At 38.1% G+C, this 24826-nt stretch overlaps 2 protein-coding genes across 2 annotated transcripts; one reads left to right on the forward strand and one right to left on the reverse strand.

Moving 5' to 3' along the window:
* Positions 1 to 9870: 9870 nt before the first annotated feature.
* Positions 9871 to 15234, forward strand: LOC140341114 (ferritin heavy chain A-like). Its single transcript, XM_072426656.1, has 4 exons — positions 9871 to 10113; positions 11979 to 12125; positions 13539 to 13664; positions 14878 to 15234. The coding sequence occupies exons 1-4, from the start codon at positions 10012 to 10014 to the stop codon at positions 15031 to 15033; spliced, it is 531 nt and encodes a 176-aa protein (XP_072282757.1). The 5' UTR covers positions 9871 to 10011; the 3' UTR covers positions 15034 to 15234.
* A 6015-nt stretch (positions 15235 to 21249) lies between these two features.
* Positions 21250 to 23164, reverse strand: LOC140341115 (ferritin heavy chain A-like). The gene is made up of 4 exons (XM_072426657.1): positions 22921 to 23164; positions 22498 to 22644; positions 22145 to 22270; positions 21250 to 21585 (listed from the first exon to the last, which is right to left on the reverse strand). The coding sequence occupies exons 1-4, from the start codon at positions 23020 to 23022 to the stop codon at positions 21430 to 21432; spliced, it is 531 nt and encodes a 176-aa protein (XP_072282758.1). The 5' UTR covers positions 23023 to 23164; the 3' UTR covers positions 21250 to 21429.
* Between the last annotated feature and the right edge of the window lie 1662 nt (positions 23165 to 24826).

Genomic DNA, 24826 nt, shown 5'->3' on the forward strand with positions numbered 1-24826 from the left:
GAAGTTTCTTTCCCTTTGAGTGACACACAGCTTCCTGAGCTCCGGAGTCCATGCATTTAATGGTCCGTAGGTCCGAAAAGGTTGGCGACCCCCCCCCTATTCATTCTTTCATTCATTGGGAAAACTACTTGTAGCATCTTTCGAGGCAGCAGTTCCCTGGCTTGATGAAGCGGTTAACTCATTGCAACCTCATGGACAGTGTGAATATAGACTAACTTAAAAAAAAAAAAAATATATATATTTTTTGTTCAGCCGATAGGTAGAGCTTTAGGCTTCTTTACATGTTGTGTCTCTTTATTGTGTCTCACAATGAATACAAGTTTAATTACAAATGTCAGTGAAAAATAACATCCTATCTTACCAGAATCCCAGGAAGATTCGGTTAAGCAGGGGAGAAAGGAGGGAAGACAAGGAAAAATATAGAAAAAGGATAGAGAGAGAGATAACAGAGGGAGAGGGGGAGAAAGAGGAGAAGGACAGGATACCTAGTTTTTATTAGGATGTGTTTTTGGATGTTATTATGATGGTCTTTAAAGTGATGGGCTTAGGGAGCTCCTTTATAGTCTGCATGGCTACTTGCAGTTCCTTTAGGAGGTTGATCCTTCCCATATGTAGTAAATGTATACATCTCTATGAAGGAAGACAAGGAAGGGGGAGAAGAAAGAGAAGGGGAGGAGGAGTAGAGGTGGGTCATAAAGGGGGTAAAAAAAGAAGAGGGGAGGAGGAGGGGGGAAGAGGAAGAGGGGGATGTAGGGGGATGAAGTGGTATTGTTTATAAACAAAGATAAATTATAGAATATTTTTAATAACCTCACTAAGAATAAGCCAATTAGGTTGATACTAAAAACAAGAGATCATTTTAAAAGTTTTACCAGAAACAACTCTCCAAGGCCGGTGTCACCAGTAGCAACCATAACCTCCAAGGAATAGTGTCAGTGGCTGAATTATTAACCCCATCTCACCAGGAACGATGTCAGTGGCAGCAAACATTCAAACCCCCCTTCCTAACCAGAATTGAATCCCCTTGGAGTGTTGTTAGAAATGAATACCCCAAGATTTGTGGTCACAATATAAAACCCCCCAGGAGTGTTTTCTGCTGACATAATTAGGAGCCACAATATTACCCCCACATATATACACCTGTATCATTCTATTCCTTTGCAGGAACACCTACAGCGTCATATCCTGTCCCAGGAACCAGACTCCTGAACTTGTTTTTTACCATGGGAACTGGTCTCCTTTGTGCATGGGTACTGTAGAAGTGACTATTTTATAGCAATATGTTCCAGTGCTAGAGGACTTTCAAAGCTACCATTTCACACCAGCCATACTCATTGAGCTGAATGATCTTCTACCATCTCTCCTGTGCTGCTCTTCCAGTATTTTGATTTAAATGTCTGGCTGGAAATGGGTGTGGTTATTATTATTATGATTTGTATTAATAAACAGGATTTATATAACGCCAACATATTACGCAGAGCTGTACGTTAAATAGGGGTTAAAAATGACAGACGAATACAGTTGTGGTTGATGGTTTTCACATAAAAAAAAGTCTCTCAAAGCTGGAACACATTGCATTCTACTGCTGGGGGACTATTTTTTAAACCAGCAGGGGCCCACATAAGGATCCACTGGTCCTCTGGCCTGTCCAAACCTTGCTGGGAGGTTAGGTGCTGCCCCCTGGCACCTGTGGCATCCTGGGCAATGGCCTAGGTAGCTGAGCCAGAAATCCTGGCCTTGGGCATAAAATTTATGTGGGAGGAGAAAGTTTGCAGGCATGTAACTGATGTAGCTAGGTTTTGCCAGAGTCCACAGTAAGTAAGAATAGTATTACAAATCAAAACATGTGTAAAGAAAAAGTGAGCTCCTAAATAATCAGATTCGAATGGATCACAGTAAAACAACACATGTAAAAAACCTTTATACATTATGACAATTTGACTTACTTTGGATGTTAACTACTGTTATTTATAAAGCAGTTTTTCTAAACTAATAATAACTTAAAGCATATCTAAATTCAGAATTTTCACTTTACATAAAAGGGTAGACAACCCTTTTTTTTTAAAGTTAAAATTCTTTGTTTTTGTTTTTTTAAGTGCAATACCTTTTTTAAAAAAAAAAAAAAAAAAAAAAAAAAAAAAAGGGTCACCCCCCCCCCCCCCTTAATTCTCGATCGCCTAGGTCAGGGGTCTGCAACCTGCGGTGCATGCGGCTCTTCAGCCTCCTTGTTGTGGCTCCCTTCGGCTGCCGCGGGGAGATCTCTGATGGGGGATCCCCTTCCTCCCAAGACACTGTGGAGGAGGGGGATTCCCTATCCGGTGTTCTAATGAAAAAAATCTACCAGTGAAATAAATCTACCACGGGGCATGTACAAATGGGTGTGTACAATGACATCCCCCTTCTTTGAACCCCAAATCCTCTGGAATGGGGAGATGTACAAAACCAAAAATGTAGGTGCAAGTGGGGGACACCTGTGACTAACACCCCCTAAAATTTAATTGTTAGGCTATCATCAGAACATAAAAAACTCTGCCCATCAAAAAAAATCTACCGTTACACATTGCTGGAGGCACCTGAACCCCAATTTCTCTGGAACAGGAAGGGGGTACAGGAGAACAAAATTAGAGGTGCAAGTGGGGGACACCTGTGGCTAACACCTCCTAAAAACTCCACCCATCAAAAAACCCCTACCCTGTTACACATTGTTGGAGGCTTCTAGCACCTAAACCCCAATTTATCTGGAAACGGGGGTACAGGTGAAAAAAATTTGAGGTGCAAGTACAGGACACCTGTGGCTAACACCTCCTAAAAATTCAAGGAAAACTCTGCCTATCAAAAAAATTCACCCTGTTACACGTTGCTGGAAGCATCTAGCATCTGAAGCCCAATTTCTCTGGAACGGGGGGGAGGCAGTACAGGTGACCAAAATAGAGGTGCAAGTGGGGGACACTTATGGCTAACACCACCTACAATTGAATAGCTAAGGCATCGTCAGAAAATAAAGAACTCTGCCCATCAAAATAATCTACCCTGTTACACATTGCTGGAGGCTTCTAGCACCTGAACCCCAATTACTCAAGATTGGGGGGTACAGGTGAACAAAATATAAAGCTGCAAATGAGGGACACCTGTGGCTAACACCCCTAAAAATTTCATCGCTAAGGCATCATCAGAACATAAAGAACTTTGCCCATCAAAAAAATCAACCCTGTTACGTTAGAAGCCTCCAGCTTCTAATGTAACAGGATGATACGTTAGAAGCAGGAGGCTTCTAGGGGCATAGTTCAGTGTTTAATTTATTTCAAGGTAGGCCTACACATGCACACTTGTTGTAACAGGTAAAATTAAAAAAATATTAAAACTTTTAAAAGTTTATAAACTGTGTTATGTTTTGCGGCTCCAGACTATTTTTCTTTAGTGGAAGAGGAGGCAAAATGGCTCTTTTGATAGTAAAGGTTGCTGACCCCTGGCCTAGGTGATCAAGAATGAATGGGAGCACAGAGACTCCGGGGATACCTACGTCCCGGGTATCCCCGGATACCTGATCTCAAGAGATTGGCATGTTTTTTCTCCGTCCATGTTACCCAATCCCGCACCTGCACAGTGCAAGATCAGAGGAGATGATGGCGGCACCTGGCGCTTCCTCTGCACCCAGCTAAAGACGGATACCAGGAGGACGCGGGACCTGATGGATGAAACCTCCTGTTGGACAGACTGATCTGCAGGACTGAAGGTAAGTGAGAATCTATTGTTTTGGGTTAGTTTTCGATTTACTTCCGCTTTAAATGGGCCAAAGGAAAATGTAGTTTTTTGTGTGCAGCTTCCTAAGCAAACACTTCATGACTGTGTTTCACATGCTTTTTGCCTGATACTGTAGAAGTTGCTGAGTCATTTCCACAGCGTTGTGCTGAGTCACGGTGCACGGGACAGCACACAGACTGTCTAGCTTGCCATGTGATAGAGCCTTGACTTCAAAATAAACAACTAAAAACTGCTGGAAATTGCATTACCATATGAAACTTATATTATCAGCCGTAATAAAATCATCTCTCCTTTTCTTCTTTTTCTAAGGATTTATTTGCCGGATGATTTCTTAGAAGAAGGAAATATCTGATGCCAAATCCAGAGGATATTTGGCATCTTGTACCTCAATTTCACCTGGATAGGGAATTAAAAGGCCATACATATTTGTGCTGCTGAAGATTTGAGGCATTTTATTTGGGATTCAGACCATTGCAACATATGGACCTGGAAGATTATCCACCAGTTTCAGCAAATGCCAGATTTGCTGTTATATAAATAGACTCCTTACCAAAATAAATAATCCTTTAGCGATGGATACTATACTTAGCTTGGTGAATGAGGTGAAGTGCTGACTATAGCCGTACAATCAAGTGCAAGCATTTTTATTAAAGGTTTATTTTAACAATGAGTATTCTTTGTAAATACTAAGGACCTATTTTAGGCACCTAGGATTGATGCCTAACTACAAATAAATTCATAATACACCTGTGTCCAGAATATGTACATCAAATGGTTTACAGCAAATTCACCTAGGTGTAGGTTTCTAACAGTATAGAAACTCCATGATGGTGTTTCAGTTGGTTTCTAAAAACTTAGAAAACTGATTAAAACACCTGTTGTCTTTCTATTACAGGGCTGCCAAGATTTTGTTGTAATAAAAGCTAATTGGTATATGTGCCCCTGATGTGAAATTAGTAGATAAATCTCTCCACAAAGCAATCTCTCCGCAAAGAGGTGATGGTTTTTACTGCTTGTTCAGTATATGCAAATTATTTATTGTGCAAAGTGTGGAAACAAGTTCAAGTCTATTGCCCTATAACAGTAGTTTATTTTAAAATCAGTTGCATATGCCTTTGTTACAAATGGTGCTTAGTCATGGTGCAGACATATATTCTGAGTTAATCTCACCATCTATCGTATTGAACTGTAATAAAGCAATAAAAATTATGTTGTTCTGTTTGCTGCAATGAAAAAATCTGCAATGACAAAGCAAAATTTTCCCATGTGTCATAAACTCTGGTTATCCCCAAAAATTTTGGCCAAAGCACAAATTTTACTTGTTTTGTGATCTGGACATTTGTGTTTTAAAAAAAAAAATTCTGACACTAGCAGGTAGCAGTCTTGCAGAATTGCACGAAAGGAGAACCAAATCATGCTTTTCTGCAAGAGCCCTAAAAACTGAGATGGCGTCTTTGGATATGCAGCAACCTGCCTGCAGATTGCTCATCTGGTGGACTACAGCCTATGGAAGCGTACAAAAGCTTGCAATGAATCTTTTGATGGTACTCAGAGCCAGATGAGTTGGCTCATAAAAAAATAAGTCAGCGTAAATTGTTTTACAAGCATGGTGCACAGCTGAGATGATACATTAGAATCTGACTGTTGACATGACACACTGTCAGCCATAGTAAGACTGGAGATTACCTAAAGCTAATAATTCTGTTTTATTTTTTATAATTAAATAAAAAAGTATACATTTTACAGATATCCTTATTCAGTATCCTGGGTGGCCAGGAAAGTGTGTGCATGCGGTGGGGGCGCAAAAATGTAAGGGAAACCCCATACTAAATTTCTTTTTCTTTTCTTAAATTTAATGGAAGATTTGCACCAGAATATATAACTTTTATCCAGATTCCGGGATTCACTTTCCCTGAACCACATCATTCTGTTTAATAAAATATCAAAGAGTGCAACAAAAGCCATTCTCCCTACCATAAATAACAAATTACATCACTCATGAGGAGCAAAATACATTAGGCCTCTCTTTTTTACCTTTAGTATTTAGCAGCACTACTGGGCCCCTGAAGAAGCCCATTTGGTGATATGCGTCAGCGCTGCGTAATATGTTGGCACTATTTAAATACTGTTAATAATACTGTTATTATTATTAATAATAATAATGCATCAGGAAGTGATTCACACCCAACAAAATAATATTCTATCAGCTCATATCAACCAATTTGGGACTGTTAAGTGGGACCCTTACTTAAGGTGTAAATGTGAATTTCCTAACAGCACATTAATAAATTGTAATGATTGTATATATACAATCTCTGAAATCTCTGGAAAAAAAACACATTTCTGATACTTAATCTCTAAGTAACCTAGGGACCGGCAAAGCTCTTTTTCCTAGAGGATTGGTATTATCTTGTCTATTGATATTAATATACAATTACTTACTACTTTTTACATACCCCAAAATATTATTCTTTGGCTTGATACTATGCAAGATCCCGGCCCCCTGTCCCAGTTTCACAATTTCTGGAGAACTTTGCCTCTTGTCTCCCACATATTCTTTCCCATGACCTTCCCACCTTCATCCTTGCTGACTTTAATATTGTAGTGGATGACCCCAACCATCCTTCATCAATCAAACTGCTCTCCATTACCTCCTCCTTTGGTCTTACACAGAACATAAACAGCCACACATAAACCCGGTATTTTTCAAACTTTGCAATCTCACCCACCTTGACAACCATTTGACTTGTCCCCATTTATCACCTAGAGAAACTCTATCCAAGAACACATAGTACAGCACTGCAACAATCTGATTGCTCTTGCAGCCTCTAAAAGACCCTAAAAAAAACCCGTATTTTCGCACCATTGACTTCAATAGTGTTCAAATTAGGTATTTTATCATCCGGACGATTTCTCACTATTCAACTGAAAAGCCATCAAATCGAATAGTGAGATATTCAACCAAAACTAGTAAGCAACTTTTGGGGCATTTTATTTAAATTTGGCCAATCAGAGTTCTGATCTGACATTACTACACCTGTCATTGAAGAAATCAGTGGAAATTAAAGCACTGCACCCCAGATAGTCAAATATTTTCTTTCTATTTTTGTTTTCTCAAAAAATGGTCAGTACCAGGAGTGTATGCCAATTTTACATTGGCAAATTTAGCCATAAAAAAGTCATGCATGTTTGTGGAAAGATCTTTGGGTTCTTCAGGTCTCCTAACGGCAATCTAATCTACATGCTTTTACAACTGATACAATAAAAGATAAGAAGACATAATTTTAGTCTTTGACCAGTTTGTACTTTCACCAACTGTTTTACTGCAGACAAAACTGATGAGTGATCATTTGACCTGTGTGTATTTCTGCTCCGTGACTAAGCAGAAATTTGTTTCCATGACTTACCATCACCAGTGCAAGAACTAGAGAAAAAAGTATATGTAATAATAATGATAAAAACAGATTGTATTCACTTATCATTTCAAATAAATTGTAAAAAACAAAAAAGTGTGTATTAAAACTATAACAGAGTTAGGAAGGTCCACTGCTTCTGGATACAATGGAGCACTGAGGCATGTACTGTATACTGGTGGGCGGTTCTTTTCCAGTATTTTGGGTCCCCTGAATAGTTGTGCCCATGTTTGTGTATTATATATCATGCATAAAGCATTTGCATATGCACAAATAATTGTTATTCAAGTGATCAAATTAGATAAGCCTTCAAAGAAAACAGAAACTAGCCTGAGGGAAAGCTGCACCTTTATGGTCTCTACTGACCACAAACACCTTCAGTACATTGAGAGGCTAAACACCTCAATTCCAAACAGGTTCTTTCGGATATTTGGTTCCCCTGGTTTGTTGATCTTCACCTTCAACCTCAATCCAATGCTTTCAAGATCCCACAGCACCTCCCCATTAAATAGTTGTGGCGCTCTCTCCCAATCTTCCCACCCTGCCTGCACCTCTGGAGTTATACTCTTACCCTACTCTATCGAAAACGGAAAAGAACATTTTTGTTTTAGGTATACTTTGACTTTACAGATAGGGCCTGACTTATCAAAGCTCCAAGCCTGGAGAAAATGCTTTTTCTTTAGTAAACCTGTCTGATCCAGCAAACCTGGAAAGGATTTCCTAAAAGTCATTTGCTATTTGTTAGTGAATGTTGTTAATCCTGGACCAGATCTATTCCAGGTTTACTGGATCACCCACGTTAATTGATGAATTATTAAAATGGAAGTAAACAATTTGTTTTCAATATTTTATTAGAAGAAAAAAAGTCAAACACATTTTAACATTTTTGTACAGAAAAGTAGAGAACGGAGGAAGAAAGAACAAAACAAAAATCAAACATAAGATAAACAGAACACTTCTTGGATTTGTGAAAAAGAACAATAACATAAAAAAAATGATGTGCCATTAAATAATGCTTACAGTAAATGCACATCCAACATATGCAACTCAAAACATGAAGCACTAACTATGCTCTAATTTAACCAATTATGTTCACCTGAAAATATAAACACAGAGAGAAGAAAAAAAAGGAAAAATAAAAAAAAAAACACACTAGAAAAGATATAGAAAAACAGTAAGGGGGTAAGGGCTGGGGGAGGAAAGACCTGAGACCAAATATAACCATTGAAAAAGGGAATTAGGATAAATAATTTCATGCAAAAAATCCCCTAATTTAGGATAAAGAACAGCTTGAGGGAGCTCCAGAAATTTAACCAATACACTTGGTCTCACCAACCAGACATGTCTTTGGAACCAAATTCTTTGTTTTGGTCAACATTTGTTTATACCTGTGAGTCACATACTATGTCATTTCATTTTGCAAAATATATACTAATGATGATTGCTATTCTATCTTTCTACACTCCTTTATATAAATTTCTGTCTAGTACCTAACTCTAGGCCCAAGAACTGCCCAATGAATATATTTGCCTCTACCTCAAGTATTCGAATACAGGTTGACAATCAAAAATCTGGCAACCTCCAGACCAGAGGTGTGCCGAATTTTTGAAAATTACAGATTTTTTTTATACTCACCTCCACACACAGGCCAGCCTTCCTCTCGCAGCACCGCGGACATCTGGCACAGTTCATAGGAGCAGGCAGCAAGGACGTCTCATCGTGCATTTAGTTTGGCAAGAAGACCTAACAGCTGTCATGAAAACATGTGGCACTGCAGTCCCTGTATTGAAAATGCATTTTGAAACTCATACCGGAAAGGTAAAAGAACCAGATTATCGATGGCCAGATTTTCGATTGTCAACCTGTACTATATTGATTTACTTTGAATGATTTGAGTTTGTGAAATACACTTATCTGTTGGCTACAAAGCCCTCTCTACATTTCATTGTTCATGTTCTAATCTTATGGGACTGGCAAATTATACATAAATAAATTGATCTCATCAAAAAAGGGGTCTGAACTCAATTACCGTACTCTATTCAGATGAAAGTGTATATTCTCCAGTCTTGGCAAGCTTTATTAAATCAGGCCCATAGTACCCTTAAATTACATCTGGATTGTACCCTTCTTTGGGATGGAAATCTCCTTATCATACAGCCAGAGCACCCAAATTACTGCCTTATGCCACGTACATTAAACATTCACTGATATCTAAGCAGTCAGTGGCAGTATTAGATTCCTTGGTTACAACAACTTTCACTTGTAAAATAGACCTGATAATGCTTTTCCTTGCCACAGTATACTTTTTAGTATACAAGTACAAGATTAATGAGATAAAACCCTGAAGTGTTTTTAGCTAAGATTTTATAATATTGTTTATGTTGTTAATATTAGAAAGGCTATAATGCCAGATCATTTTATCCGACAGATTTTTTTTCTTATATATACACGACAAATATTGATGCAATAAATGAGTTTTGCAATCACAAATAACCTGCTAATGTTAAAAAATAATTTTAAGTTAATGTGTAATGCAACTTGTTTACACTCTTTTCTCATGGCTGAGGGTGGACCGTCATCCACTAGAACAACAGCCTGTTTTATGTTATTGGCTGCTGGTAGATGATGTAAGTGAAAGGAGGGAGTTTGGTCCTGGGCTGGCTGCCTATATATAGTGAGCTCATTTGTGCTGTGATCAGATCTACTCCTGACTCTGAGCAGAGTTCTTGCTTCAACAGTGCTTGAACGGAACCCTCTCTGAGTCTTTTACTCTTTTTTAAACATCTTCCATTTATTGCTGACTTTTTGCGCCATCCAAAACCACCGAAACACCGAAATGGGGTCCCAGGTGCGCCAGAACTTCAGCAGTGACTGCGAGGCTGCCATCAACCGTATGGTGAATATGGAGCTGTATGCCTCCTACACCTACCTCTCCATGGTAAGTATTGTGATGACAACTTGTGTTCTTGTATTGATAATTCTGTTTTTTCCTACTGATTTTTCACAATGTATTTTTTTTTTTCTTTTCTTAATCTGCACGTAAATGGATCATACAGATCAGTGCCTATAGCTTAGTTCCAAAGTTTATAGCATGTTGTGGAGACAGTTTATAGCATTTAAAAATCATCCTCCCATTCCTGTCTTTCAAGAGAAATCAATGAGGCTGATTTAAAAAAAAAGAAACATAGAATCTTCACTTAAAACATTGAATGTTAACATTCAGTTCGATTATATCCAATCTTGTGAAAGCATCTGCTGATGCTTGGGTATTCAAAGGTAACATTATTTTGATTTTACATGTTTGGATTATTATTATTATGATTATTAAACAGGATTTATATAGCGCCAACATATTACGCAGCGCTGTACAATAAATAGGGATTGCAAATGACAGACTAATACAGACAGTGATACAGGAGGAGCGGACCCTGCCCCGAAGAGCTTACAATCTAGTAGGTGAGGGAATTTCACACACAATAGGATGGGAGATATGTAGTGGTGGGAAGTAGTGATGGTTTCAATTGACAGAAAAAGACGGGTAGGCAAGTTTGAAAAAATGGGTTTTGAGCGCTCTTTTAAATGAGCAGAAAGTAGGAGCAAGCCGAATAGGACGAGGATAATTGAGGTAAATATCACACAATGTTTTTGAATGAAGACTCAACTAGCTAAGATTAACTTTAACAAGTATATCAGCTAAACTGTGTTACGGTCTAACACCATATGTGAGAAATTTGTGTGGTTCTACAAACCAGCCCAAAAGCCACTGCGGGAGAGGTATTTGGCCTTTATTTTGAACCCAGTACACTCAGACCACTTTTATTCATGAAAAACAGCATTGTCATTACAGTATGACCAGGAAAAAATACAAATTTTGCCCCCTGGCTATCTCTCTGACACTCATGAGAGCTATCTGTCCCACAGTCCTAAACTTTGGGAGACCTCCTAGACTCTCCCAGCATACAGGCTGCACATAGTCGGTTCACCTGAGCCACCTGGCCCCAGGCTGCAATTCCCCCATGTCTCAAATACCTGCTCCTTTTTATCATCTTTCATTTATCATTTATTATCCTATTTTGTGGCCTAGCAAAAGTGAGTGCCTAGCCAACCCATTCCTTCCAGAGTACTCTGGAACCGGATTCCAAATAAAATATCTTAAATCCGCAGTGACTCAATTACTTATGGCCCTATCCAGGCCCTTTTTTCCTTTTTGTAGGCAAAATTTAGGTACATGATTATAAATACCTCTCAATTTGACATATGTTTCTGTGTATTACACGTCATAGACAGAAGTATTTTAAATTCTACATTAAGTAAGTTTTAGAGATTCAAATCCCTTCTATACTGTGTTCTTGTTTAGTTATGCTTGCGTAATTTGTTTCTTCCTGTTCTGGGAAAGTGCTAAGCACATATTTTCTACAAACTGCTTATTCAAAGGAAAAAAAGAATAATAGGGAAGTTTGAGTTTCATTTCATGACTATTACTCATTACTATATTTTATGACTTTAGTTCCTTCTACCAATAATGTATGTATTCTAAAATCTGTTTCCCATTTCTGTATTTTGGAAAGTATAAAACTTTCATAAATAAGTTAAAGGAATGGTATTTTTTTTAGATAAAATGTAGTGCATTGCAGTTTCATGATGATAGGGGAAAATTAACTTTAATGTGGTCATAGGGTTTTAATATAGCATAAATCATGCAATATCTTCAGGAAAATAAGTCTTACATGAAGTAATTTTATTGTTGGTATGGTAGTGTAACTTTTGTACCACATTAAACCTCAATTTCCTCTTTTCTTCCAGTCTTTCTATTTTGATCGGGATGATGTTGCCCTTAAACATGTGGCCGAGTTCTTTAAGGAGCAGAGTCATGAGGAAAGAGAGCATGCTGAGAAATTTATGAAATATCAGAACAAGCGTGGGGGTCGCATTGTCCTGCAGGATGTCAAGGTAAGGGAAGCATCTAACCTCTTGACGTGAAGGTGTTCTGGTGTCATGCTGTATGAATTTTTATTTCAGCTAGAATAGTCTCTGGCTATGATGAGACGAGAGCTAGAGAAACATCTCAGCAAAGAAGCAAAAAACTCACCACCTTTAGGTGCTTACACTCACTCTACATGTGCCGTATTGGTAATATTTTAAATAATGAAGGAAAAGATAAAAGGCAAAAATAAATAAATAAAACCATAACCAAGATCTACCTATAAAAAAATAAATAAATACTTTTCCATCATCCTACGGATCAATGTGCTACTGAATAGCTAAGCATGCTGAACAGCGTCTGACACCTCTGTACTCTGGGGTTCCTTTTGCTGTTCTTTTGGGATTTTTTTTGGAAAATGGAAAAGAACTAGTGAGAGAAAATATTAGCAATGCAGTGGGAGACAAAAGCAGCAGCAAGAGAGGTTAGTGACCTAGAGGCTTCTGCCTATTTTCCCTTCTCTCTGAAACCTAGCCTCAGATATATTTTTCTTGTACATGTAACATTTACAGGCATCCTAAAGTTAGCATAGTACTGCTGTCATCTTCAGTCTATTCAGAAGGCTGGCACAGTCCTTATATATAATTCAATGTCAGCGCCTATATCCATGACCATGATTCACTAGAGATGACACAACCCTCTAAATCAGAGGAGTCAAACTCAAATATACAGTGGGCCAAAATAAAAACTTAGACAAAGGACCAAACTTGAAACTGAAATAGCACCGCTACTGCAATTCCCTGCGTCAAGAAAACAGTCCAATGCGGGGATTAATGTTATGAGTGGCTGGAACTTCCTCTTCACTGAAATAGCACCGCTACTACAATTCCCTGCGTCTATAAAACAGTCCAATGCGGGGCCACGTATAGGCAGAAAAGGGTGATGCTGGGAATTCTAGTAGCGGTGCTATTTCAATGCAGCGACGGGCCAGCTGCAATTCATAATTAAGATTCCTTTAGGGGGCTAGAAAAAAAGGATGTTGAGGGCCAGTTTGGCCCCTGGGCCAGAGTTTGACACCCCTGCTCTAAATCCTTGTGCCTGTTCTCTTTTGTAACAGGCTGTTTTTACACAGTTTCTTATTTAAATCAGTAGTGTTGGTATCTTCCAGTTTGGTTTGCAATATAAAATGTACAGTATCACAGGGGGGAAGAGAATGCTTTATTTCTGCTTGAAATGAACTGAAGATATGCTTACAAGATGCTCCTCCCAACCTAGGAACTGTCACTCGACTAGAACTCAAAGAATGCTTTTTAACTATAAAGATGACTTTTTATTTTATCATACTAACAATGTATATCAGTAAAATCTTATAAATGTATGCAATTTGTTTTACTCTATCCACATAAGCTGTAATGCTGCCTGTATTACATTTGTTCCAATAGAAACCAGAGCGTGATGAGTGGGGTAACACCCTGGAGGCCATGCAGGCTGCCCTGCAGCTGGAGAAGACTGTAAACCAGGCTCTTCTGGACCTGCACAAGTTGGCCACTGACAAAGTTGATCCTCATGTAAGTATTTGCCCAACAAACTAAACATCTTAAAATGATTACTGTGCTGTTTTTTTCTTCAACCTCTTGATGACTAATAACACAATGGGCACAATCAGAATCTTAGCTATGTTGTAATTAATGCTTTTAGACTAATGTCAGGTTCATGGTTACAACTATTTAAAATAGAATCTTGATGTACTTGCTATTTTTATTTTTTTTTAAGACATTGATTTACCAGATTCATGAGCTTTGCCCTAAAGGAAATGTACTGCATATTCTTTAAAAAGTTATTGCCTGGAGATTCTGACATAAATTCATTGCCCCAAACAATCTCAATCAATGATATTAACTTTCAGTATTGTCTTCTTCAAGCATCAGGCTCTTCCCCCTACATTTTGGAGATGAGGAGTTAAACGTATAGGTAGTTTAAATCAGAACTGCATACACAGTGCTGTTACTCTATAGACACATCGGACCTGATTTATTAAAGCTCTCCAAGACTGGAGATACCCAGGTTCACCAATAAAAGTGTATCTTCTCCACGGAGAGCTTTAATAAATTAGGCCCACTGAATGAGTGAACATAGCTACCCTAGGACTTGAAGTATGCAATTTGCAATATCACAAGGATAAAAGTAAAACAAGCCTAAAAAGAAAAGAAATAAAGCTACCCCATCTATTACATTTTTGTTTTGGGAAGAGCTAGTTCATAAAGTGTGACATTAAAATTTGCTTTTACTGCAGTAATAACTTCAAGTATGAATGCTCTGATATTACAGTATACATTCCTATTATATGATTGCTCATGTTGCATTGATAAATTCATTGAGGTGTTTGTGAGCAGTAAAAGAGCAAAGTGCCATTGATATGCTTGTACATCTTACATATAAATGGCACATGGCAAAGGTCACAGCCAGAAACCATAACTTTTCAAATGTATTGTTTACAATTTCATTTTAAAACTACTGATCCAAACTGAGGCCGTTATTTAAAAAATATTATTAAAATCTGCAAAACAACCAGGTTGCAATGAGCAATGCAGGTTTCATTATTACATCTTCTGTTTCAGCCTAGATTATTTCTTTTTCATGTTTGTTAATAGAAAGTAGCTTAGTTGGAGCAACAGTTTTGCACAGATCTTTTATTGCTTTATCATCTTTCTTAAATTTCCTTGTGCTTGAAAAAAATAGTAGACCTAGAACTTTAACATAACCTGCACTTTTTTCTTTTAGCTCTGTGACTTCTTGGAGTCTGAATACCTGGAGGAACAGGTGAAGGCTATTAAGCGTCTTGGAGATTACATCACCAACCTGAAGCGCCTTGGGGTGCCCCAGAACGGCATGGGCGAGTACCTGTTTGACAAGCATAGCCTGGAAGAGAGCAGCTAAACTGTGTTCCACCCATGAAGTAATCTTCAACAACCTAATTTGCATCTTGCTTTCTTGATCTGTGTGGAATAATCATGACACCATGTAATTCTAGGGGGCCTGTCTCTGAGGTCCTTTAACTTTATAAAATCCTATGTTTATTACAGCAGCTGTTGCTATGCTCGTCAGCAAGTTTCCAATAAAGTCTTTCAGCATTGTAAATATTTTGTCATTAGTACTGATTTTGTAGGATCCAATTTAATATTTATAATTGGTAAATGAGGGCATCCTGTACAACGTTTCTAAGTAAAGAATGGCCCTTTTACATTGATTATCCATGAGAGAATTGTCCTTTAAATTTGTTTTCAGTTTATAAGGGCCCCCTACATTGGTGGCCGGAGAAGACAAGTCCTTTACTATGGTACTCGGAGGGATAAGGGCCTCTTAAATTGGTGCTTCAAACTGTACTTTACTGATTTATTACCTATTTGGGCAATCAACCTCCTTGCCACCTTTTTCACTGGGGGCTTATTTATCTTTGATTTGTGTTTCATTTGAGAGAGGTCACTTTTAGCTGTGGTCTCAATCCTTGAAAAAAAAAAAAGATCAGGATTCTCAATATTTTAATCAGATTCTTTTGGCACACAAAAAGAAAAGATGACAAGGAGTGTTCACTACCTCTTCCTATACCATACAAGGCCACATGCATTTTACATTGCAGGGGTACTTATTGTTGGAGGACAAGGGCTTTTTCCGTACCTCCCATAACCCAAGAAGCAGGTAGGGATGTTATGGGAGGGAAGGCGAATGAATGAATGAAAGAATATAGAATCCTTTTATTGGGGTTAACCAAGCATCCCCTCCCCTCTACACTGACTACAGGGGTGCATTAATATTCCATAACCATTCCCACAAACAGTAAATGTAAATAAACACACGCATACTGTAAAATCCTTTGTATAAATAAAACACAAACACAAAGTTACTTTAAAAGTAAAGTTTTCTTATGTCCCCAGATGTCAGTAAATGCCAATTACATCAGCAATGCAAATTCCCATATATGAAGATATCCAGTGATTTGTATTCAAGATGACAAAGTGGGAAGTGATGTGTATATGCCACATCTTGATAGCTAAATGACAGATTCACCTTGTACTGTAGAGCAGGGAATCTTGGTCAACATGATGAAATTTGAAAGGCAAGTGCCCTGATATGGTACCGGAGGGAGGTGTTCTATATTTTAGGAATCTGTAACTATCACTTTAAATCTAAAATTGAAATATTTTTTAAGCTGAATTTTTAGGCAAAAGACTTTTAATTTAAATCAAAATGAATTGACAAAATTCTACATGATTTCAAGAATAATTTTCAGTAGGTAATATAGAAGTGCCCCCTTATGTTTGTGGTCAGTGAAAATAATCCATTTCACAGTGAGGTTCCTCGGGAGTACATTCTTAGATTAGTAGTAGAGAACGAGCTCCTTACATTGGTTATCAATGGTGAAGCCCCCTTGAAATGATTGTAAGCTGTGGAGGTGCCCTTTATACTAGTAGCTAGTGATGGTCAATGTTAGAGTATCTTTCACAATTATTAGTTAGTGGACATTGGTGCTCCGTTAAAAAGCTGATCTTACATTGTTGTCCAACGAAAAAGGTCTACACTGGGCCATTCTGGTTCCATTCATCTCCTTGGAATGTTACTAGGTATGTGGTTATGTTGAGCTTTGTAAGTAAAGAAGAGGCATTTTAACTAGGTTTTCTGGGTGATTAGCAGCCATTCAAGTACTTGGCATAGAGCAGCAAAATCTGAGGTGTAGGATGAGAGGTAGATTAGATGAACAAATAATCAGAGTTTATTAGGGATTTGAGAGATGCCATCCCGTCAGTTGGAAGGCCACAGAGGACAATGTTGGAGGGAAGGGGAGTGTAGAGACACAGCAAGTTAAAATGTTTAGAAGTTGTTTAGTGTTGTGAGACTGTAGAGAAATGAATGTTGTGAAGTACTATTGCATGGCATGGTAAAGAGTGTCCCCTAGATTACACAAAGCTTATTTGCATACTATGTAGTCCTCTATGGTAGAGCTTTTTTTCCATCTCTATTACCTTCTCAGTTGTTAAACAGGTTCAGTCAGCCATGGTTGTCGGTTGATGCAGAGGGTGTGCCCATTGATAAAGTAAGGAATTAACGGAAATGACAGTTGGAGTAGAGACAAGATGCTGTCTCAAGGTCAACATAGGAGAACAGAGTGCTCAGAAGTTACAGAGCATTAGAAAGACTGGACAGATCAAGGTTTCTGTACTCTCTACATAAGTGAATGCAGCCAATGCAGATGGGAGTATAGATGAAGACGAGTAAAGGTAAAAGATACTCGGTTGTAAAGAAAAGTTACTGAAAGTTATTATGAATGCTTAGGATTAGATGGAGCCATGTAAAGACAAGGTTGAGAATATTTTTGAAGGGAGTACCTAGGCTTTTTTTTAACCCCATTCTTACTTTTAATAAACATTGTAATGCTATTTGAATTTATACTATTGAAATTACAGTTAACTTTTTAGTTACTGACTTGATGCTTCTCTGCAATGTCAGAAAGGAAAAGAATAGGTGGACAGTTATCACATACATTGTACGGTGCTACTATAGTGTGATTCCTACTATAGTGTGTCTATAGTGAATGGTGTACCATTCAGCTTTCCTTTCCTAGCGACAGATACCATTTCGGAGCAGACTTCCCGACAGTAATTGAACTAGTCAACCACAGTATTTGTAGATCTACCAGTAAGCTTTGGCACTTCTTCCATTGGCATTCAGGTGCTCCAGAGGTAAACTAGCTCTAAAATTTCACAGAGTTTCAAATTACAATGGAGTCTTCCATTCAAACCAGTGTAATGGAAGAATTTGTTCCCCTTTCTTACTGATTGAACAGACTGGCAAACCTTTCTTTTGCACCTCCATACCGGCACATTATGTCCACGGACATTCTTGTTCGTCAACATCACTGGGCCATTGCACTTGCAGCAAGAATTTTCCTCAACCAGGAGACCATGTTGAAGGAGATTTCGTGACGACGTTTCTTCACTTTGCACCACTCCAGTATAAAACTCTCATAACAACATTTTTTGTATGGGTATGCTTGTTTGTAATGGTTTCAACTGCTAATCCTCATAGGGATTTTATTGAAATATAAGGTGAGCTATTTTTTTAAATGGGAATCTACATGAAAAAGAAGGTGGGGTAGTTTTTTTGTAATAGGGGCAGTTGCTTTGCTGCTATAATGGTTACTAAGGTGTGAGGTAGGATGTGAGGTAGGAACAAAAAACGATGGTAGGAATCACACTATAGTAGCACCCAATGTACAGTTGTGTTCTTCTGTAGGTTCTTTTAGGTACCAGGACTATATTTTTGATAATGATTGGAATATGATCTATAACCTCAAATATGTTTACACAATTAAACCTAAACAGCTCAACAGTTTAAAGTGCAGGAGGATCTACCTTGATTCCTAAGTGGCTGAGTAAGCGTGATCAAACCAAACATTTCATAAAAATTATGAATAATATACAAACCTTTCCAATGTTTTTACACCCAAATAATAAAAGGGTTAGATATGTCCTCTGGTTGGGTATTTTATCTAGTTTGGATTCAGTAGTATAATCCTGAATTCAAGAAGGTAAAGGTGGGATTACTCAATGTCTGTTGGTATACAACTGATGCATCAGTCAGAAATTCAGTAGCTTGTTGAGTTTAAAACAACAAATTGCTGAGGTGGTATTTTTGGAATTTCATCTGCATGAACGGAGAATGAAATATCCTTGGCTTGTGAGTAAATACCACTATAGAGATACCTAACTCTGCCATTCACTCAGGCATTATTTTAAGTGTCACATATAATATATGTGGCAGCTCAGTAAGTCATGAAATGTTTTCAATGTTACAAGGACAAGTAAAGTTGAATGTAACTAACTACTGCTAGATACTTTCGATCCAGGAACTGGGTAATTCTGCTTCCTCATTGGCATGCCTAAAATTAACTTTTATAAAGGGATATCAGTTTTTAAAAGTTATAGAGTAGTTCAGTTTTATTACTCAACAGAAGGCAGTATTTAGCTTTTTGAAATGCTTGACTTGGCAGGAGACATATGAGAATATATAAGCACACGGGTGAACTGGCCTGAAAAATGGAGGACATTAAGCTGGTTTACACAAGTGTTAATTTTGTTGTTCGTTGTGTTCATTGTGTATTGGGTATGTGCTCTATGTCTGTCTGCAGCCACACATGGTTAAAAAATGTAGATAAAGTTTTGGGTAAAGTCAAATTCATTGCATTATAGATAGACCCCTTGCAGTTAGTGTTAAGGGTAAAAAGGAAGGTTAGTGTGAGAATCGTGATTTCCTAAAATTAGTGTGCTTTAATTGTATTCAGCTTTGCTTTTAAAGTCAGATTACAATTCTTCACAGCTCCATTAACTTTTAGTTGTTCTTCTTCTGATCTATGCTGCTTTGCATTCCTATTTGCCTACCCGGCTTCTTCTGTCATTTGAAACTCCCCTTCTGATCACTCTGTGCCATTGATTGTCCCCTTCTGTTCACTGACTTACCTTTTTTTCTACTGTACGGCCGGGTAACTCTGTTAGGGCAGGGATCAGCAGCTTGCTTCCTGGTGCAGAATCGCGGGGGGGCGTGTGCCGTCTTGTTACTTTCAGTTTCGCTCTGCACTGCAGCCAGGAGGAGACACACACTGCAGCCAGCATCAAGGAGACATACACAGTATCAGGTATCGGAGGATGTCTTATTCGCGGGTGAGTGCCTTATTTTAAATATTTTAGCAAAAATCGGGGGTGGCTTATTTGATGGGGATGCCTTATAATCGGGGAAACACGGTAGCAATCTGGTATTGCCCATATTCATTTTTATAATACAATGGCAGATTCACAGTCATTTCTGTAGGGCAGCATCAGGAATATCCAACATCACAAGTTTTATGATGCAGAGTTCAAAATACAACCAAAATTCAATGGTTTCTCAATGATAAATAACAGATATATCAATGAATAAAAAAGGAAAGTGTAATAGTTATGGAGGTGTGTGTAGAAATGAATAAAAAGTAAAGGCAAGATATACATGTTTTTTAAGGTTCTACAAATGTTACACAGAATATAGCAGTAGTATTCTCGGAGTACTATATTCAGAATATTTAGTAGTATTCTTCAAGCTAAAAACACATTATGCTCCAATAAAATCTTCCCCGCTCCATAGTATAACAAGGTATTTTTTCTCTTTTACATTAGTGTTTTTTTCTTTATTTTCTATTTTTTATTTTTTACCTGCTTTTAATTTCCTCAATGTTTGCCTAGGTGGGTGTGATTCCATTAGGCAGCAGCTACTATGCAGCAAAGTTGTCTCACAATATCATGTTTTTTTCAGTTTTCATGCAGAGTTGCCATAATGCCATGTAAAAGCTCTATAGCAACATGTAAAACAAATGTACCTGTGCCAGATCCTGGTCTGCACATGCAGGAGATCTGATGCCACATTACCTGTAGGCCACCTGCAAGAACCTGCAAGGGATAGCTGTTGCTTGATGAGAGATTGTGACAGTGTTTGTAGTAGTAGTGAAAGATTGGTAAATTAGAAGAGGACATTGCAGGATTTTAATATATTTCACATTTGCAATGCAAAAATGAAAACCAGCATGTTTAAAAAATATCCAATAATGGCCCTCTAACTTATGGGTAAAGATTAAAATGTGAGCAAATTTAGAGTTTTTTCTTGATTTAATATATATTTTTTGTTTAGAGCTTTATGATTACAGAGTTTATAGTTTGTGGAGTGGAGCCTTTTGGTGCATTTTTATTGTGGAGTCCAAATATATTAAAACAGCTGCATTTCAATGTTGAGTGAAGGCATGAAGTTTATGTATGAGAGTATATTTATATTTATGTATGAGAGTATTTTATATATTGTTTACCTTTGTGAAATCATTTTTACAGTTGTTCCATATTGCTCTAGTTATATACACTGTTTTGTACATTTCTGGTTTTCTCTTTAATAAAATTATATTATGGAAAAATAAAAACATTTCTGTGCTGGTACATTAGTCATAGGAATTTTTCCAGTATTTAAAAGTTGCAAATTATTTACTAAAACTAATGGTAAAACCTCTCACACAAGGAAAGGGTAGAGAGACTGGGTATGTTCAGAATCACGCTCACAAGTTCTATAAACACCAAATGCAATGAATACATGCTGAAAGACTTTATTAGAAACTTGCTGACAAGCACAGCTACTGGTGCATTATAACAGAGGATCACAGAAAGCTAAATGCATTATTGAATACATATCACAATGATGTCACACAGATAGTAAAAAGGAATATAGATGGAAAGTTGAATGGCTGGATCCTCATGGGTGGGGCACAGTTTAGCTGCTTTCTTCCAGACTATGCTTGTCAAACAGGTACTCGCCTATGCCATTCTGGGGCACCCCAAGACGTTTCAGGTTGGTGATGTAATCTCCAAGGCGTTTAATAGCTTTCACTTGTTCCTCCAGATATTCAGATTCCAAAAAGTCACACAGCTGAAAAACAAAAAAAATGTTGGGTAAATGCCTGATAGTTGTAGGCACTACTCATTCCTTCAAGCCCCCAGACTTCAGGGAAGTCTGTCATATTTTGGAACTATTAATAAATGGGTTTGGGGTTATAATAATAAATGACTTGGCGTTACCCAAGTCTTCCCATGATAGTCTATCTTCTCCAGTCTTGGAGAGCTTTAAAAAAATCAGATCCTATGTATATCATGTACTAGTTAAAGACACATTGACAGAGAAGTTTTCCAGTCAATATTAGGCTAAGATAAAATACTTCTCAGTAGTAACCAACTCAAATTGATATTCTAGTATTAGCAAGACAGATGTTTCTTGTAACCATTTATTAGACCACACACCATGTCTACTTTACATGCCCCAACCCCTGAAACACCTTCCTGGCAGATAGGTGGTACTGCAATTTTTACTTCACATTTTAAGAGTGTTGTAAGGAATTAAAATGTTATGTTAGGATGTAAAATCTTGTTTATTTGCTGTACCACTTACCTGCTTTTAATTAGAAATGATGTAATAAAGAGAAGATACTTACATGAGGGTCAGCTTTGTCGGTGGCCAGCTTGTGCAGATCCAGAAGAGCCTGGTTCACAGTCTTCTCCAGCTGCAGGGCGGCCTGCATGGCTTCCAGGGTGTTACCCCACTCATCACGCTCTGGTTTCTGATGGAAGTGAAATATTGTATATACTGTATTAGACACTTAGGATTACTGGATTAGGTTACTGTATTAGACACATGGGATAATTTTTGTTAAATATCTGTTAAAAAAGTAACATATATATTTATAACACTTTTATGAAACTTTAATTGGTGTTCTAAAATATTCTAGTCCTGGTTCTAAATAGTCAGTTACAATGTTTTTACTTAAAAAAAATGAAATGTTATTACCTTGAGGTCCTGCAGGACAATGCGACCACCACGCTTGTTCTGGTATTTCAAGAACTTCTCGGCGTGTTCCCTCTCCTCGTGACTCTGCTCCTTGAAGAACTCAGCCACATGTTTAAGGGCGACATCATCACGATCAAAAAAGTAAGACTTGGGAAAAAATTATAAGATTCATTGTTACAAATAGACCTACCATCTCGGTCAGAAGAATCTGCTGTTTTTTACAGTTTTTTGCGAAAAAAAGAAATTACTGTCACTCTATGGTATACTTTTATATATTTATATATAAATGTTGTGAACATGATCTACATCATAGATCAATAGATCAAACTTTATCAAAATTTTAGAGATAAAGAAAAGACATACAACATTTATAATATGAATATATTACAAAATTTAAAAATACAAAACAATCAGAATACTTACCATGGAGAGGTAGGTGTAGGAGGCATACAGCTCCAAGTTCACCATACGGTTGATGGCAGCCTCGCAGTCACTGTGGTAGTTTTGGCGCACTTGGGACCCCATTTCGGCGTTTCGGTGGTTTTGGATGGCACAAAAAGTCACAGAAAATCAGCAATAAATGGAAGATGTTTAAAAAAGGCAAAAGACTCAGAGAGTTCCGTTCAAGCACTGTTGAAGCAAGAACTCTGCTCAGAGTCAGGAGTAGATCTGATCACTGCATGAATGAGCTCACTATATATAGGCAGCCAGCCCAGGAGTCTGAGGACTGAACTCCCTCCCTTCACTTACATCATTTACCAGCAGCCAGTCAGATAAATCAGGTTGTTTTGCAAGATTGTTGACCCTTGGCCAGGAGAGGACAGTGTGCACAAGTTCATAGAATTACATTACTTTCCAACTTTCCATTAGCAGAGTAATATGTTTCAAAGTAATCATGTGTTACTGCATAGACAACAGGTTCTGTTGAGATAAAATTAACTGATACTAATGTTGACTCATATCATTATATTAAAATACCAAAATGATAGAGTATCTCAGCCAAGTCAAAATATTAGATGCAAATCAGGCTGCCTTTCAGTTAAACAGGTTAAGAACTTATTAAAAGAACTTTTGAGTCCCCAAAACGCATTCAGATTCATATTTCCAGTGGAACTACAAGGATATGACTAAATCTTTCCAACATCCCAATGTGTCTGTATGAAAGTATCTGAACTTTGCATAGTATTTTTATTATTATTATTATTAATAAACAGGATTTATATAGCACCAACATATTACGCAGCACTGTACATTAAATAGGGATTGCAAATGACAGACTAATACAGACAGTGATACAGGAGGGGAGGACCCAGCCCCGAAGAGCTTACAATCTAGTAGGTGGGGGATTTTCACACACAATTGGATGGGAGATATGTAGTGGTGGGAAGTAGTGATGGTTTCAAAAGACAGAAGATGGGTAGGCAAGTTTGAAAAAATGGGTTTTGAGCGCTCTTTTAAATCAGCAGAAAGTAGGAGCAAGCCGAATAGGACGAGGAAGACCATTCCAGAGAGTTGGGGCAGCTCTAGAGAAGTCTTGTATCTGTGCGTGTGATGAGGTTATGAGTGAGGAATTCATTAGCAGGTCATTGGAGGAGCAGAGAGAGCGGCAGGGGGAGTATTTTTTTTACCAAGTCAGAAATGTAAGTGGGACAATAACTGTGTGGGGATTTGAAGGCAAAGCACAGGAGCTTGAATTTGATTCTAAGGTGAAATGGAAGCCAATGGAGAGAACTACAAAGAAATGCAGCGGAAGAGGAGTGGAGGGAAGGATGGATGAGTCTGGCCGCAGCATTCATGATGGATTGTAGAGGAGAGAGTCGGGTTAGTGGAATACCAGAGAGAAGGATGTTACAGTAGTCCAGACGAGAGATGATAAGAGCATGTACAAGGAGTTTGGTGGTCTCAGGGGACAGGTGGGGCGGATTTTAGAGATGTTGCATGGGCGAAAGTGACAGGACCTGGAAATGGAGGGAGTCAATTGTGGAGAAGAGGTTGCGTGGGTTGGACGCTTGCGAGGATATGACAGGGAGAATTAATTTTGTTTGGTGACAGTGAGCTCTGTGTTAAAGCTTTGAAGCTTGGCTTTGTAGTCCATGAAGTCAGCGCTGAGGCCAGATTTCCTCCACTTGCGCTCAGCTGCACGAACAGACTTTTGTAGCTGTTTGGTGTGATTGTTGTGCCAGGGTCGGGGGTTGGCAGGGCGAGGGTAGCGGAAGGTGGCAGGAGCAACATTATCCATTTTGGAGAGGGAGGGGGTTAGGGATGCAAGGCAGTTTGAGAAAAGGTTGTGGTCAAGGTTACGGATATCTTTCTGCCATTGACCAAGTCT

Source organism: Pyxicephalus adspersus, chromosome 11 (assembly GCF_032062135.1).
Source record: "Pyxicephalus adspersus chromosome 11, UCB_Pads_2.0, whole genome shotgun sequence".
In the NCBI taxonomy this organism is placed as follows: domain Eukaryota; kingdom Metazoa; phylum Chordata; class Amphibia; order Anura; family Pyxicephalidae; genus Pyxicephalus; species Pyxicephalus adspersus.

Excerpts from the sequence above, each read along its gene's own strand:
- LOC140341114 (XM_072426656.1), top strand. The coding sequence starts at position 10,012 with ATGGGGTCCCAGGTGCGCCAGAACTTCAGCAGTGACTGCGAGGCTGCC. Across the intron at positions 10,114-11,978 it reads CCTACACCTACCTCTCCATG|TCTTTCTATTTTGATCGGGA; the intron begins GTAAGTATTGTG and ends CTTTTCTTCCAG. Across the intron at positions 13,665-14,877 it reads CTGACAAAGTTGATCCTCAT|CTCTGTGACTTCTTGGAGTC; the intron begins GTAAGTATTTGC and ends TTTTTCTTTTAG.
- LOC140341115 (XM_072426657.1), bottom strand. The coding sequence starts at position 23,022 with ATGGGGTCCCAAGTGCGCCAAAACTACCACAGTGACTGCGAGGCTGCC. Across the intron at positions 22,271-22,497 it reads TTGTCCTGCAGGACCTCAAG|AAACCAGAGCGTGATGAGTG; the intron begins GTAATAACATTT and ends CACTTCCATCAG. Across the intron at positions 21,586-22,144 it reads CCGACAAAGCTGACCCTCAT|CTGTGTGACTTTTTGGAATC; the intron begins GTAAGTATCTTC and ends TTTGTTTTTCAG.